The sequence below is a fragment of the Anomaloglossus baeobatrachus genome, chromosome 2 (assembly GCF_048569485.1).
Source record: "Anomaloglossus baeobatrachus isolate aAnoBae1 chromosome 2, aAnoBae1.hap1, whole genome shotgun sequence".
Lineage (NCBI taxonomy): Eukaryota > Metazoa > Chordata > Amphibia > Anura > Aromobatidae > Anomaloglossus > Anomaloglossus baeobatrachus.
Genome location: NC_134354.1, coordinates 194,149,086 through 194,165,285, shown reverse-complemented (window position 1 = coordinate 194,165,285; position 16,200 = coordinate 194,149,086). Strand labels below are relative to the sequence as shown.

Below are 16,200 nucleotides of genomic sequence, written 5' to 3'. Positions count from 1 at the left end.
AGGCTCTCCCACTTTGGTGACGCTTGGTTAAAGCAAGTCTCCGATCAGTGGGTGAGAGATATCATATCTCATGGCTACAGGATAGAATTTTCTTCCAGCCTGCCAAACAGATTTTTTCTCTAAACTCCCCCCTGCTCCAAGGCCGCCGCCTTCTCGCAGGCTGTGGCATCCTTGCAGGCAAACGGAGTGATTGTACCAGTTCCCGCTCGGGAACGGTTCAGAGGTTTTTACTCAAACCTCTTCCTAGTTCCCAAAAAGGACGGTACCTTCCGGCCCATCCTGGATCTCAGGTTTCTCAACAAGCATGTTCGGGTGCGGCATTTTCGCATGGAGTCTCTGCGATCAGTCATTGCCTCTATGACCCAAGGGGAGTTCCTGGCGTCCATCGACATCAGAGATGCCTATCTACATGTGCCAATCGCAGTTTCACACCAGCGTTGGTTACGTTTTGCAATAGGAGAGGATAATTTCCAATTCGTGGCTCTCCCCTTCGGGTTAGCCACGGCCCCTCGAGTATTCACCAAGGTCATGGCGGCAGTGATTGCGGTCCTGCACCTCCAGGGGTTGGCAGTGCTTCCTTATCTGGACGACCTTCTGGTCAAGGGTCCATCCAGCGCAGACTGTCAGCGGAGTGTCTCGCTCACTCTCGCCACTCTAGCCCAATTCGGGTGGCTTGTCAATCTTCCCAAATCCACTCTGACTCCAACCCAGAGTCTCACGTACCTAAGAATGCAGTTCGAGACTGTGCCGGCACTTGTGAAGTTGCCCTTAATCAAACAGCAGTCTCTCCAGCTAGCGGTGCGCTCTCTGCTGCGGCACCGCCGTTATACCCTCAGGCGCCTGATGCAGGTGCTGGGTCAGATGGTGGCGTCCATGGAGGCTGTTCCCTTTGCCCAGTTCCATCTGCGCCCTCTGCAACTGAACATTCTCCGCTGTTGGGACAAGCGGCCTTCCTCCTTACACAGGTTAGTGGCTCTGTCGCCACGAACCAGGAGCTCTCTTCAGTGGTGGCTTCGGCCCCTCTCCCAAGGGTGCTCCTTCCTGACCCCGTCCTGGGTGATTCTCACCACGGATGCCAGCCTATCCGGCTGGGGAGCGGTATATCTCCACCACAGGGCACTTGGACTCCGTCCGAGTCAGCCCTTTCAATCAATGTGCTGGAAACCAGAGCTGTGCTTCTAGCTCTCCTAGCTTTTCACCACCTGTTGGCGGGCAAGCACATTCGAGTCCAGTCAGACAACGCGACAGCGGTTGCCTACATCAATCACTAAGGCGGGACACGCAGCCGCCTGGCAATGATGGAGGTTCAACGTATCCTTTAATGGGCGGAGGACTCCAAATCCACCATATCCGCAGTCCACATCCCAGGCGTGGAAAACTGGGAGGCAGATTATCTCAGCCGTCAATCCGTGGACGGTGGCGAGTGGTCCCTACACCCGGCAGTGTTTCAGTCAATCTGCCGCACATGGGGCACTCCGGACGTGGACCTAATGGCATCCCGTCACAACAACAAGGTTCCGGTTTACGTGGCTCGCTCCCACGATCCTCAGGCCTTCGCCGCAGACGCTCTGGTTCTAGACTGGTCCCAGTTTCGTCTGTCCTACGTGTTTCCCCCTCTAGCTCTCTTGCCCAGAGTCCTGCGCAAGATCAGAATGGAGGGCCGTCGAGTCATCCTCATTGCACCGGACTGGCCCAGGCGAGCTTGGTATTCGGACCTGCTCCAACTGTCCGTAGAGATGCCGTGGCATCTTCCAGACCGTCCAGACCTACTCTCGCAAGGTCCGTTTTTCCACCCGAATTCTGCGGCACTCAAATTGACGGCGTGGCTCTTGCGTCCTGGATTTTGACGGCTTCTGGTATTCCTCCGGAGGTCATCTCCACTATGACTCTGGGCTGTAAGTCTTCCTCCGCCAAGATCTATCACAGGACTTGGAAAATTTTCCTGTTCTGGTGTCGCTCTTCCGGCCATCCTCCTTGGCCATTCTCCTTGCCGACCCTTCTGTCTTTTTTTTACAGTCTGGTCTGCAGCTAGGACTGTCCCTCAACTCTCTCAAGGGACAAGTCTCAACTCTATCAGTGCTGTTCCAGCGGCGTCTCACCCGGCTGGCTCAGGTCCGCACCTTCATGCAAGGCGCGTCTCACATAATTCCGCCTTATCGGCAGCCCTTGGATCCCTGGGACCTTAACTTGGTCCTCACGGTATTGCAGAAACCCCCTTTTGAGCCCCTTAGGGAGGTTTCTTTGTATCGTCTTTCTCAAAAAGTGGCCTTTCTAGTTGCCATAACTTCTCTGAGTCTCTAATTTGGCTGCGCTCTCCTCGGAGTCACCTTTTTTGGTTTTTCACCAGGACAAGGTGGTTCTCCGTCCGACTCCGGACTTTCTTCCTGAGGTGGTCTCTCCCTTCCACCTTAACCAGGACATTTCCTTGCCTTCCTTCTCTCCGGCCCCTGTTCATCGCTTTGAAAAAGCACTGCATACTCTAGATCTGGTGCATGCTCTCCGGATTTATGTGTCTCGCACCGCTGCGCTTAGGCGGTGCACCTCTTTTTGTGCTAACCACAGGGCAGCGCAAGGGTCTCCCTGCTTCTAAGCCGACCTTGGCCCGTTGGATTAGATCGACCATTTCGGACGCCTACCAGAGTACTCAGGTGCCTCCCCCGCCGGGGATCAAAGCACACTCGACCAGAGCTGTCTGTGCCTCTTGGGCTTTTAGGCACCAGGCTACGGCTCAACAAGTCTGTCAGGCTGCCACGTGGACTAGCCTGCATACCTTTTCGAAGCACTACCAAGTGCATGCTCATGCTTCGGCAGATGCGAGCTTGGGCACACGCATCCTTCAGGCGGCTGTCGCCCACTTGTGAAGTTAGGTTCCGCCTATTTCTTAGTTTTTTCTGTTTATTCCCACCCATGGACTGCTTTGGAACGTCCCATGGTCTGGGTCTCCCAAAGGAACGATAAAGAAAAAGAGAATTTTGTTTACTTACCGTAAATTCTTTTTCTTATAGTTCCGTATTGGGAGACCCAGCTCCCTCCCTGTTGCCCGTTGGCAATTTTCTTGTTCTGTGTGTTATCACCGGCTGTTGTCGTGGACAGAGTCTCCGGTTGTTCCGGTTCTTGCTCGGTTCTACTTGTGGGTGGCTATTTTCCTTCAGCTTTTGCACTAAACTGGCTGGGACTGGCTCTCCAGGGGGTGTATAAGCTCAGAGGGAGGAGCTACACTTAAGTATAGTACTTTGTGTGTCCTCCGGAGGCAGAAGCTAAACACCCATGGTCTGGGTCTCCCAATACGGAACTATAAGAAAAATAATTTACGGTAAGTAAACAAAATTCTCTTTTTTTTGGCAAGCACAAAACAAGAATTGTATTAAGAACACAGCTTATACTCCAATATGCATCACATGGTGAAGATGCCACGCTGATGGGCACGCAATCTCACATCAATTTGCAACATATGTTGATGCATAAAATAATATTTCTGGATGTTGATTACCCCTTTTTATTAAAAATAAATACATCCCTTCTCCCTACATGTGACAGCATGAATCCCCCTTGAATTGAATAGTAAGAAGGGAGGGGTCCAAACATGAAAAAAAAGCTTCTTTCCCCTGGGGTCAGGGGGGGCTGTAGAGGAGGAGAGGTGACAGTAACAGGCTGCCCTCTTTCTTTCTGATGCTACTTTCTTCTTCTCACATCCCAACCTCCTAAACAGACGTCCAGAACCATTTAGTAAAACTCTATGTTGCTCCTTGACTCAAACCAGTGCTGCACCCTTACACTGTGACACATGTTAATATTCCAGCTTAGACAAGCATTTAATATGGAGAACAGGACTATTTGTGCAAAAAATGGAATTCTTTATTCAAAATCACACAGAGAACAAGATATCCAGGATAAAATTCTACCATAAAAGAAGGGGACATGGTAATTTATGGGTCATGAAATTTCAGCATATAAATAACCCTCCTGGATCTACAGAAAAGTGACAGATAATAGACATCAACACTGATATAATATAAATTATGAGTTGTGCTGACACTTATTCAGTCTTATTTGGGCTGGCTGTGTCCATTTTGATGGCTCTGTTAGTGAGAACTGTGTTTCTAAGCATTTAATATGACATGATATTAGATATAACTGAATAGGATAACTGAAGTGAGCACTAATATATATATATATATATATATATATATATATATATATATATATATATATATATATATATATATATATATATATATATATATATATATATATATATATATATATATATATATATATATATATATATATATATTATGAGTGCAAGCCAAAAAAATACATACTATATAAGGATAAGGCTGCACATCAAACTTGGATAATGGTATAATGCCTCAAGCATATGGAAAAATATTGGAATATACAATGAAAAATGCTACTTGCTAATTTGAACATGTGAATAATGAAATGCATACCTGCCATGAATATTAGGAAAAAGGAGATATTTAGCAATCGCATTGATCAATGTAACTGAGCCCCAAGACCTCGTCAAGGTATATCTCTATATTGGGGTCCCTAGCTCTGTGACCCTAACTGTGTGTCATCTCATTGCAATTAAAAACTGCTGTGGGTGGAGAGGGGTAACTAAGGACTTTCTTATATAGGAGATGGAAAAAACATGGCCGAAAGGGGCAGAGCTGTGTTCACATTCAGAAAAAAAAATCATTCAGTTTTTTTTTTTCTGAATGTGAACACAGCTCCGCCCCTTTCAGCCATGTTTTTTCCATCTCCTATATAAGAAAGTCCTTAGTTACCCCTCTCCACCCACAGCAGTTTTTAATTGCAATGAGATGACACACAGTTAGGGTCACAGAGCTAGGGACCCCAATATAGAGATATACCTTGACGAGGTCTTGGGGCTCAGTTACATTGATCAATGCGATTGCTAAATATCTCCTTTTTCCTAATATTCATGGCAGGTATGCATTTCATTATTCACATGTTCAAATTAGCAAGTAGCATTTTTCATTTTATATTCCAATATTTTTCCATATGCTTGAGGCATTATACCATTATCTAAGTTTGATGTGCAGCCTTATCCTTATATAATATGATATTAGATATGACATTTTTAGTGAAGATGATACAAGGGTATACCATATTTCTTCATCGTTCCTTATGGGAGACCCAGATCATGGGTGTATAGCTACTGCCTCCGGAGGACACACAAAGTACTACACTCAAAACGTGTAGCTCCTCCCTCCGGGCTATATACACCCCCTGGATGACAATCTAACCAGTTCAATGCTTTGTGTTCAGGAGGTCACACACACACATGCATTTTCTGATTTTTAATTTTTAAGATTTTTGATTTCAAAGATATGGAAGAAAAGCGGGTCCAGTCTGGACTCCCGGCATGTCCCTTCTCACCCCACTGTGTCGGCGGTGCTGTTAAGGTTGACTTTACAAGGCTGGAGCCTTCACATGCCGCGCTCCTTCACCATCCTCTGAGGCTCTGGCTTGAAGTGGGAGCCATCACGGTCCTCTCTGCTTTGCAGGAGACCGGTCTCCATCCGCAGCCCTGTCAGGTTCCTGCCGGACGGAGCGTTTAACCCCCCCCCAGGGACTTGGCCCTGCGTCTCAAAAACTAAGTATTGAGACGTTTTTCAGGGGTCCCGGGTACATTTATTGAGGGGAGAGTATGTTTTGTAACTCTGCTGTGTTTTCCGGCCGGTTCTCTAGGTTTTTCCTGAGAACCACGCCGAGGGTGCCTGCTCGTCGGCCGCATGTAAAAATCTAGGCCCCGGCTTCAGTCGCGGCCTAGTTTCGGTTTCAATCCCTCTGCATGTCAGTTTTTGCAGGGGAGCAGTGCGGCGCCGCCCACCGGCCGTTCAGCTCAGGGGAGGACACTCCTCTCTGAGGAGATGTTTTCCTCCCCTGTATCTCTCCTTGGCCCTCCGGATTCCCGCTCTTGGGCTAATCCCCGCCCCCCCTCCTCTCTCCAGCGCCATTTTCTCAGCGTTCAGTCACTGATCGGCACTGGCTGCTGCAGCTGCTGCATCCACTGGGGGTCTGAGCTGTGGAATCCGGAGGGCACACAAAAATCGGTCTGGTAAGCCACAACCTCTGGTTGTGGGCTTTATTATACACTCTCAGGGGGTCATTCTATAGGAGTGTATTATTTATTGCAGAGCCTCCACCTCAGCAGCATGTCTCTCACTAGAAGCAAGGCTGCAAAGCTGTACACTATATGCACTGCATGTAAGCTCATATTGCCTGAACCGAGCACATACCCACATTGTGATGCCTGTGCTAACATGGTGGTGCCTCAGCCTGGAGCCTCTTCAGGGGTCCCCCCGGCCGCTCCGGCCCCGGTGGCTGAACCCCCGGCTTGGGTAGCATCTTTTTCCAGTGCTATCTCCCAGTCTTTTGCCGACTCCATGGGACAGCTGTCCCGGACTCTGTTGACCATGCATCAGCCCCCTTCTCAGGGTGCCTCTGCTGCTACGAGCTCTGCAGAGCTCTCAGAACATGTTTTAGGACTCCGTCCCCCTAAACGGAGACGCAGGGACCCTTCTCCTTCCTCGTCCCACGGCTCTGATTCACGAGCTGAGGTGCAGGGCGAGGAGGATACTTTTACTGTGGGCTCAGACGCTACCTCTATGTACCCCATTGACTTATCTGAGGGTGATGCGGATGTTAGTGACTTGATTGCATCCATTAACTCCGTACTGAACCTTAATCCACCAGTGTCAGAGGAACAAGCCTCTCTGGTAGAAATTCACCAGTTTACCTCTCCTAAGAGAGCTAGGAGTACGTTTTTTAACCACTCCAGTTTTCAGGCCACTGTTACCAAGCCCAGGGCCTGTCCTGACAAACGCTTTCCAAAGCGTAGTTCTGATGACCGTTTTCCCTTTCCACCTGAGGTGGTTAAGGAGTGGGCTCAGTCCCCAAAGGTGGACCCTCCGGTGTCTAGAATCTCAGCCCGGACAGTCGTTTCTGTGGCCGATGGCACCTCTCTTAAGGATCCCACTGACCGCCAGGTTGATCTTCTGGCCAAATCTGTATATGAGGCGGCAGGAGCCTCGTTCTCCCCGTCTTTTGCAGCAGTGTGGGCTCTTAAGGCAGTCTCTGCCTCTCTGGCGGAGATACATTCCCTCGCCAGGGACTCTATACCCGAGATGGTTGCCTTAACTTCCCAGGCTTCGGCTTTTTCATCCTACGCCATGTCTGCCATTCTAGAGGCTTCTCACCGCACGGCGGTGGCTTCCGCTAATTCTCTCGCGATCCGCAGGATCTTGTGGCTTCGAGAGTGGAAAGCAGACGCTTCTTCTAAGAAGTACCTTGCTGGTCTCCCCTTTGCTGGGTCCCGGCTGTTCGGTGAACAACTGGATGAAATTATTAAGGAAGCTACTGGCGGGAAGAGTACTTCCTTGCCACAAATTAAAACCAGGAAACCTGTCCAGGGCAGGAACCAGTCGAGGTTTCGATCCTTTCGTTCCTCTAACTGGTCATCCTCTAAGCCCTCAGCTTCGTCCACTACCTCAGCCAAGGATCGTAAACCGAACTGGCGCGCGAAGCCGCGTCCTCAGAAGAGCGGAGGAGCCGCTGCCACCAAGGCAGCCTCCTCTTGACTATCTGGCCGAGCCAGCAACGTCCTTGGTCGGTGGCAGGCTCTCCCACTTTGGCGACGTGTGGTTTCAACACGTCTCCGATCAGTGGGTGCGGGATATCATCTCCCACGGCTACAGGATAGAATTTTCTTCCAGCCCGCCAAACAGATTTTTTCTGTCTGCTCCCCCCTGCTCCAAGGCCGCCGCCTTCTCTCAGGCCGTGGCATCCTTGCAGGCCAACGGAGTAATTGTACCGGTTCCCGCCCGGGAACGGTTCAGAGGTTTCTACTCAAACCTCTTCCTAGTCCCCAAGAAGGACGGTTCCTTCCGGCCCATCCTGGATCTCAAGCTTCTCAACAAGCATGTTCAGGTGCGGCGCTTTCGCATGGAATCTCTGAGATCGGTCATTGCTTCAATGACCCAAGGAGATTTTCTAGCATCCATCGACATCAGAGATGCCTATCTGCATGTGCCTATTGCGGTTTCACACCAGCGTTGGCTACGCTTTGCAATCGGAGAGGAACATTTCCAATTCGTGGCTCTCCCCTTCGGGTTAGCCACGGCCCCTCGTGTTTTCACCAAGGTCATGGCAGCAGTGGTTGCGGTCCTGCATCTCCAGGGGTTGGCAGTGATTCCTTACCTGGACGACCTTCTTGTCAAGGCCTCATCCAGTGCAGACTGCCAGCGGAGTGTCTCGCTCACTCTCGCCACGCTTGTTCAATTCGGGTGGCTTGTCAATCTGACCAAGTCCACTCTGACCCCGACCCAGGAACTCACGTACCTAGGGATGCAATTCGAGACTCTGCCGGCACTTGTGAAGCTGCCCTTAGTCAAACAGCAGTCCCTTCATCTGGCGGTGCGCTCTCTGTTGCAGCCCCGCCGTCATTCCATCAGGCACCTCATGCAGGTGCTAGGTCAGATGGTGGCGTCAATGGAAGCGGTTCCCTTTGCCCAGTTCCATCTGCGTCCCCTGCAGCTGGACATTCTCCGCTGTTGGGACAAGCGGACCTCTTCCTTGCACAGGCTAGTGGCTCTGTCGCCTCAGACCAGGAGCTCTCTTCAGTGGTGGCTTCGGCCCCTCTCTCTGTCACAGGGACACTCCTTCCTGACTCCGTCCTGGGTGATCCTCACCACGGATGCCAGTCTCTCCGGCTGGGGAGCAGTATTTCTCCACCACAGAGCACAGGGCACTTGGACTCCGTCCGAATCTGCCCTCTCGATCAATGTGCTGGAAATCAGGGCTGTTCTTCTAGCTCTCGTAGCCTTTCACCACCTGTTGGAGGGCAAGCACATTCGAGTCCAGTCGGACAACGCGACAGCGGTTGCCTACATCAATCACCAGGGCGGGACTCGCAGCCGCCTGGCGATGTTGGAGGTTCAACGAATCCTTCAGTGGACGGAGGACTCCAAATCCACCATATCCGCAGTCCACATCCCAGGCGTAGAAAACTGGGAGGCCGATTATCTCAGCCGTCAAACCGTGGACAGCGGCGAGTGGGCCCTGCATCCGGCAGTGTTCAGGTCAATCTGCCGCAAGTGGGGCACTCCGGAAGTGGATCTAATGGCATCCCGGCACAACAACAAGGTCCCGGTTTACGTGGCTCGCTCCCACGATCCTCAGGCCTTCGCAGCGGACGCACTGGTTCAAGATTGGTCTCAGTTCCGTCTGGCCTATGTGTTTCCCCCTCTAGCTCTCTTGCCCAGGGTTCTGCGCAAGATCAGAATGGAGGGCCGTCGGGTCATAATCATTGCTCCAGACTGGCCCAGGCGAGCTTGGTACCCAGATCTGCTCCGTCTGTCCGTCGAAATGCCGTGGCATCTCCCGGACCGCCCAGACCTTCTCTCTCAAGGTCCGTTTTTCCGCCAGAATTCTGCGGCTCTCAAATTGACGGCGTGGCTCTTGAGTCCTGGATCCTGACGGCTTCAGGCATTCCTTCTGAGGTCATCTCCACTATGACTCAGGCTCAGAAGTCTTCCTCGGCCAAGATTTACCACAGGACTTGGAAGATTTTCCTGTCCTGGTGTCGCTCTTCCGGCCATGCTCCTTGGCCGTTCTTTTTGCCGACCATCCTGTCTTTTCTACAGTCCGGTCTGCAGCTAGGACTGTCCCTCAATTCCCTCAAGGGACAGGTGTCGGCTCTGTCGGTATTATTCCAGCGGCGTATCGCCCGACTGGCTCAGGTGCGCACCTTCATGCAGGGTGCATCTCACATCATTCCTCCTTACCGGCGGCCTTTGGATCCCTGGGATCTTAATCTGGTCCTCACGGCCTTACAGAAACCCCCCTTTGAGCCTCTTAGGGAGGTTCCCTTGTTTAGACTTTCACAGAAAGTGGTTTTTCTAGTAGCCATAACTTCTCTCCGGAGAGTCTCTGATTTGGCTGCGCTCTCTTCGGAGTCACCTTTCTTGGTGTTTCACCAAGACAAGGTGGTTCTCCGTCCGACTCCGGATTTTCTCCCTAAGGTGGTGTCCTCTTTCCACCTTAACCAGGACATTTCATTGCCTTCCCTTTGTCCGGCCCCTGTGCATCGCTTTGAGAAGGCGTTGCATACCTTGGATTTGGTGCGGGCGCTCCGAATCTATGTGTCACGCACCGCCGCTTTTAGGCGGTGCACCTCACTTTTTGTGCTAACCACGGGTCAGCGCAAGGGTCTCTTGGCTTCTAAACCGACCCTAGCTCGTTGGATTAGGTCGGCCATCTCTGATGCCTACCAGTGTTCTCAGGTGCCTCCACCGCCGGGGATTAAGGCGCACTCGACCAGAGCTGTCGGTGCCTCCTGGGCTTTCAGGCACCAGGCTACGGCTCAGCAGTTTGTCAGGCTGCCACTTGGTCTAGTCTGCACACCTTTTCGAAGCACTACCAAGTGCATGCTCATGCTTCGGCAGATGCGAGCTTGGGCAGACGCATCCTTCAGGCGGCTGTCGCCCATTTGTGAAGTTAGGTTTTGCCTACTTCTCAGTTTTGTTTATTTCCCACCCATGGACTGCTTTGAGATGTCCCATGGTCTGGGTCTCCCATAAGGAACGATGAAGAAAAAGAGAATTTTGTTTACTTACCGTAAATTCTTTTTCTTATAGTTCCGACATGGGAGACCCAGCACCCTCCCTATTGCCTGTTGGCAGTTCTTGTTCCGTGTGTTTCACCGGCTGTTGTTGTAGACAGAGGTTCCCGTTTTTTCCGAGTTTTACTCTATCTCTACTTATGGGTGGATGTCCTCCTTCAGCTTTTGCACTGAACTTGTTAGAGTGTCATCCAGGGGGTGTATATAGCCCGGAGGGAGGAGCTACACGTTTTGAGTGTAGTACTTTGTGTGTCCTCCGGAGGCAGTAGCTATACACCCATGGTCTGGGTCTCCCATGTCGGAACTATAAGAAAAAGAATTTACGGTAAGTAAACAAAATTCTCTTTATTACAGGCTCTAATGCTCAGTACAGTGGAAGCTTGGTTTACGAGAACAATCCACTCTGGAACTGTGCTTGTAAACCAAGTTGCTCGTTTACCAAAGCAAAATTTCCCATGAGAAATAATGCAAGCTCAGACAATTCATTCCACAACTTGTTCAATGTCCCGTCCTGTTCCCCTATTGTGCCATTCCACACTTGCACAAACACGCACATATTATGCTCACCTTACCTTCCATTCCCTCGCCTATCTCCTGGTTCTTGTAGTCCGCCAGTACAGGATGTGTATCGGGTAACCATCGCGACCGATGCTGGAGCTTCCAGTGCGCTGACATCAAAGGCATGAGCCGCTTGCCTCTGGTCAGCGCACTGCCTTTGAGAAGCAGCTGACAGTGGAAGTTCCTCCGTCGTCGCGAATGTTACTCAATGCACATCCTGTACCGACGGACTACAAGAACCAGGAGGCCGGCAAGGGAACGGAAGGAAGGGGGGGATAATATGTGTGAGTTTGTGTGGACTGCAAGAGCGGGTTAAAGTACGGAACCGGAAGTGTGTGCGGTGAGTATTTGCTCGTACAGCAAAGCTAGCTCGTAAACTGAGTTACACATTTACAGCAAGCTTTGCTCGTATAGCGAAATACTCGCGCACACCAAGTTACTCGTAAACAGAGGTTCAACTGTATATGTGAAATGTAAAAAGTAAATATCTAAAACAAATGTAACAATCTTGTGTGTTTTTCCAGTTCTCCATTATTGGCTTCCATCAGTGAAGATTGTTCCGTTGTGGTCCTGAATGCTGACTCTTTAGAAATGTAAGAACAAACGTTAACATATTTCTATTGTCTGTATAGATCTAATCATTTGGATAAAGAGCAAACTGTTTAGTATGTTACTAGATGCGCTGCTTTTTTTAATTTAATACCCATTTTTAGTTATTTTCTGATTTTAATTAAAAAAATAAATTTGTGTGTGTGTGTCGTATATACATATCCATATAATATATATGTATGTGTGTATAATATTTATAAACACCATATTTTTTTTTGGACTATAAAACACTTCACCACCCCAGATTTTTATTTTTTGCTGATACATATGCAATTGGTGACATTCATCTCTACTACATATGCACCTACAGTGGTACCTCGCTTAACGAGTAACCCACTTAACGAGAATTTTGCTTAACAAGTAAAGCTTTCTGTAAACTTGTAACCCGCTTTACGAGAAAGCTTTGCTGTGCCAGCAAAATCCTCACCTCACACACTTCCGGTTCCGTACATCCACCGCACACACACACACGCGCACACACGCGCGCACGCACACACACACACACACACACTATTATGCTCACCTTACCTTCCGTTCCACCGCCGGTCTCATGGTTCTTGTAGTTCCCGAGCACATCGCGACGTGTTCGCGGCGAACTACAAGTACCATGAGGCCGGCGGTGGAACAGAAGGTAAGGTGAGCATATAATATGTGTACCTTCCGTTTCATCGCCGGTCTCCTGTGTCCTGTAGTGCGCCGCGCCGCTCCACTCCAGGCATCTGCATCCATAGCGACTAAGTAGGAACTTCCTGGTTCCTGTCACCGCTACTCAAAGGCAGCGCACTGGCCATTCAGAGGCAAGTGGCTCTGCCTTTGACGTCAGCGCTCTGGCAGGAAGTTCCGCCCTCGTAGTTATGGTAACCCGATACACGGCCCGCACCGGAGCGGAGAACAGCAAGTCCCAGGAGACTGGCGATGGAACGGAAGGTAAGGTGAGCATATAATATGTGAGTTTGTGTGTGTTTGTATGTGTGTGTTTGTGCATGTGTGGAATGACAGAATAGGGGACCAGGATTGGACATTTAACTAGTTGTGGAACGGATTGTCAGCATTGCAATGGTTTCCTATGGGAAATCTTGCTCTGCTGAACGAGTAACTTGGTTAACAAGCACAGTCCCAGAATGGATTGTTCTCGTTAAGCAAGGTTCCACTGTATTGATACATAGCTCTGCTACATGCATATTTACATACCCACACATGCTATACATTACCAAATCTTGCAGTTCCTTCCAGGCATATGACTGATCACATGACCTGAAAAGTCTTTGCAGGTCCTGGTAAGCTTCTGTCCTGCTCTGCACAGATCACATAGATTAATGTGGTGCAGGAGGGGAGAAAGCAATTGTTTCTGTGATTGAAAAGGACGCAATGTCTTTGTTCTCCTCCATCACATTGCCTCCAAACAATTAGGCTATGTGCACACGCAACAATATTTTTTTTTTTTTTTTGTCAGTGCATTTTAAAATACATCAAAAACACAATGCGTTTTTGATACGTTTATCGCATTTTGCCAAATGCGTTTTTAATCTATTCTATTCTATAATCTATTGACGGGAAGGGCTCAAAAACACGGTAAAACGCAAAAAGAATTGACATGCTGCATCTTAAAAAAACGCAGCTAAGAAAAGATGCCAAGTGTTTACAGTAAAATCGAAATCTCATAGACTTTGCTGGGAGTAGGAAACGCATGCATTTTGGTTTTATCTATGTGACCTCAAAAATGCACCAAAAACACAGCAAAAGATGCAGTGTGTGAACTTAGCCATATGTACACACTTTTTACCAAGTATTTTTCTTGGTAAAGTGTCTCTTATAATCCAAAAAATACAATATCTTTAAATTTAGTAACCATTGTGAAAAATTGAGCCATTAGTGTGAATATGGTTGTCATTAACCATTTCGAGACTGGACCATTTTTTGCCATACAAAAGCACGTTTTCGTTTATTTTTTTCCCCCTATATACAGTTTTAAGAGTGCTGAAAAAATTCTAGTTTTAGTAATGTATTGTTAATGAAAAGTGGAGCCTAATTTTTTTTTTTCCCATTTTTATCCTGCATTCCTTTTATTAATGAATATTTTTCACATATTTTGCCCCACCCAGAAGGTTATAGAATATTTGTGGGGCAATTCAACATTTAATTTTATTTTTTTTTTTTTATCTAGCTGATTTCCCATGTAACTGAGTAGTATATTAGAGGTAGTATATTGGCCTCAACTGGAAAATTCAGCCTCCTGCCTGTAGAGCTGATCTTGATCTGATCACTGGTTCCCGAGGAGGAAGCCTTGTTAGCGCTTCCTATGTTATGTACACAATATACAACTTGTTCAGCGCTGTGTATACAGTGATCAGGAAGGCTTAGGCTGCTTTTACACATCTGGTTTTTGCTGAGCGGCACAATACTGCACTTTGCAGAAAAAACACTACGTTTGGGGGGGGGGGGGGTTTTGCCGCCGCTCGCGTTTTTTCCCCATAGACTTGCATTAGCGCTGTATTGTGCCGCATGGCCTTGCGTTGCGTCCGGTTTTTGCCGAATGGGGCATATTTAGCCCAATGCGGCGGCCGGATGGATAGTTGCCTGGCACGTTTTTTTTGTGCGGCAAAAAAAAGCATGACGCGATTTACAATACAAGCCTATGGATGCCGGATGCGGCGTCCTGCAGCAAAAAACGCATATTGCCGCCGGATGCGTTTTTTTGCACTGTGCATGCTCAGTATCAAGCCACATCCGTCAGTATCAAGCCACATCCGTCAAAAAACGGACGGGCCGCATGGAAAAACTTATGCAACGGATCCGTTTTTTTCGCCACATCCGTTGCATAGGTTTTTGAGCCGGATTGAGCCGTACTGCAAAAACCGAATGTGTGAAAGCAGCCTTAGATGATAATTTAAACCATCTTTGCCTTCTCTGTGGGAAGTCTGGCTGTGCCTGACAGTCAGTACCTCGCTCTTGCAGCTGCTTGATCTCATGCAGCAGTATACTCTGCACTGACTTTTTAGAGCATATGCAGAATGCCCAGATGTTTTAAGTCTATGGATGATTATCAAGAAGTTAAACATCTAGCCACCTAATCCAGCCTAGTTTAATTATTTATTTTCAGTGTCCCACATAAGGATCCTTGCTTAGATATGTAATTGCATAAATTTGTGATCTTCATGAAGTTTTAATATGTTATGCTTGTTCGCAGTTTCAAGGATCATTCCCACCAAGATTTTGTCACAGGAGTGGCTTGGTCTCCTACTGATCTGTCAAGCTTTACCACTGTTGGCTGGGACCACAAGGTTCTTCATCATAGCCTTCCGAAGGAAGACACAACAGAGCCACCGACTGAGACACAAAACTAAAGGAGACATTCAAGATATCATCTAGTAAATGCTATTTAATGTACTTGAAAACTAAGTAGTAATACTTTACTACTTTAAAAGTCCATCAGTCCTGTGGTGCACTATTCTTAGGTCCTCATGGTAACACTTCTTGGGTCTCTGTCATAACTATATTTTGATGATCGATATTCCCATCTACATCATCAGTGACTAGATTGCTGGCACATGCGTGTGTGGATATTTCCAATGCACTTACTAAATCGTTTTACCAGCTGAAGCTATGTTTTATCCCGAGGTGCCAAGATCAGGGCACACGCAGTCTTCTGATCTGCACTTCCAGATACTGAATACTAATAATTCGTGTACAATAAAGTACAGTTCTTGTAGTTTTTACTGTAGACAGTTTCACAATTTCTAATTTTTAGCTGTGTTGACAATGAATGCGCTATGGCAGTTCTGGAGTATCGGACGCCAGGTGTGTAGATTCAGCAGCCACCGTTTGTGCCACATTGGCAGATTGTGTTTCTCGAAGAAAGTTTCAAAGGTCTTGCAAATGACTGAAGGTCTGGGAACACACGTTATTTAGATTGTTACACTTTTTGGGTTGACATGTTAAAAAAAACTTTTGTATTTTTTGTGGTTGATACTCAACATGCCTATTTTAGTTGGTGTTTTATATTCTTGTCATGCTAAATATGGTAATTATTAAAACGAAATGAACTGTTTTCATTTTGTGTAATGTCTTTAACATTTGGCAAAACCTATGGAAAATAAAAAAAATTTGACTATTCCTTAGGTCTACTGAATTAATCTACAAGGCTCTCAAGACTTTTTGTAATGGAGCTTGAGTTTACTTGTGCCCTGCACCTTTTTATCATCCTCTTTGCCTTCATATTAGGGAGAAACCTAAAAGTAATGGTTTGGACAGCTTAAGGCTATGTGCACACAGTGCGTTTTTCGTGGCGTTTTTGCGCGTTTTTCGGGTGCGTTTTTGGCCTTAAAACTGCAGGACTTTGCTTCCCCAGCAAAGTCTGAGTTTTCATTTTTGCTGGCCGCACA

The 16,200-nt window shown here is 48.0% G+C and overlaps 1 protein-coding gene across 1 annotated transcript in view; it reads left to right on the top strand.

Annotated features, from left to right (window-relative positions):
* The window catches only part of WDR77 (WD repeat domain 77), a 95,558-nt gene extending 79,626 nt beyond the window's left edge, over positions 1-15,932 (top strand). The window contains exons 9-10 of the mRNA XM_075335575.1: positions 11,734-11,802; positions 15,006-15,932. Of these exons, the coding sequence (XP_075191690.1) occupies positions 11,734-11,802; positions 15,006-15,162 (226 nt within the window). The 3' untranslated portion in view covers positions 15,163-15,932. The remainder of the gene's footprint in view (positions 1-11,733; positions 11,803-15,005) is intronic.
* Positions 15,933-16,200: the final 268 nt, after the last annotated feature.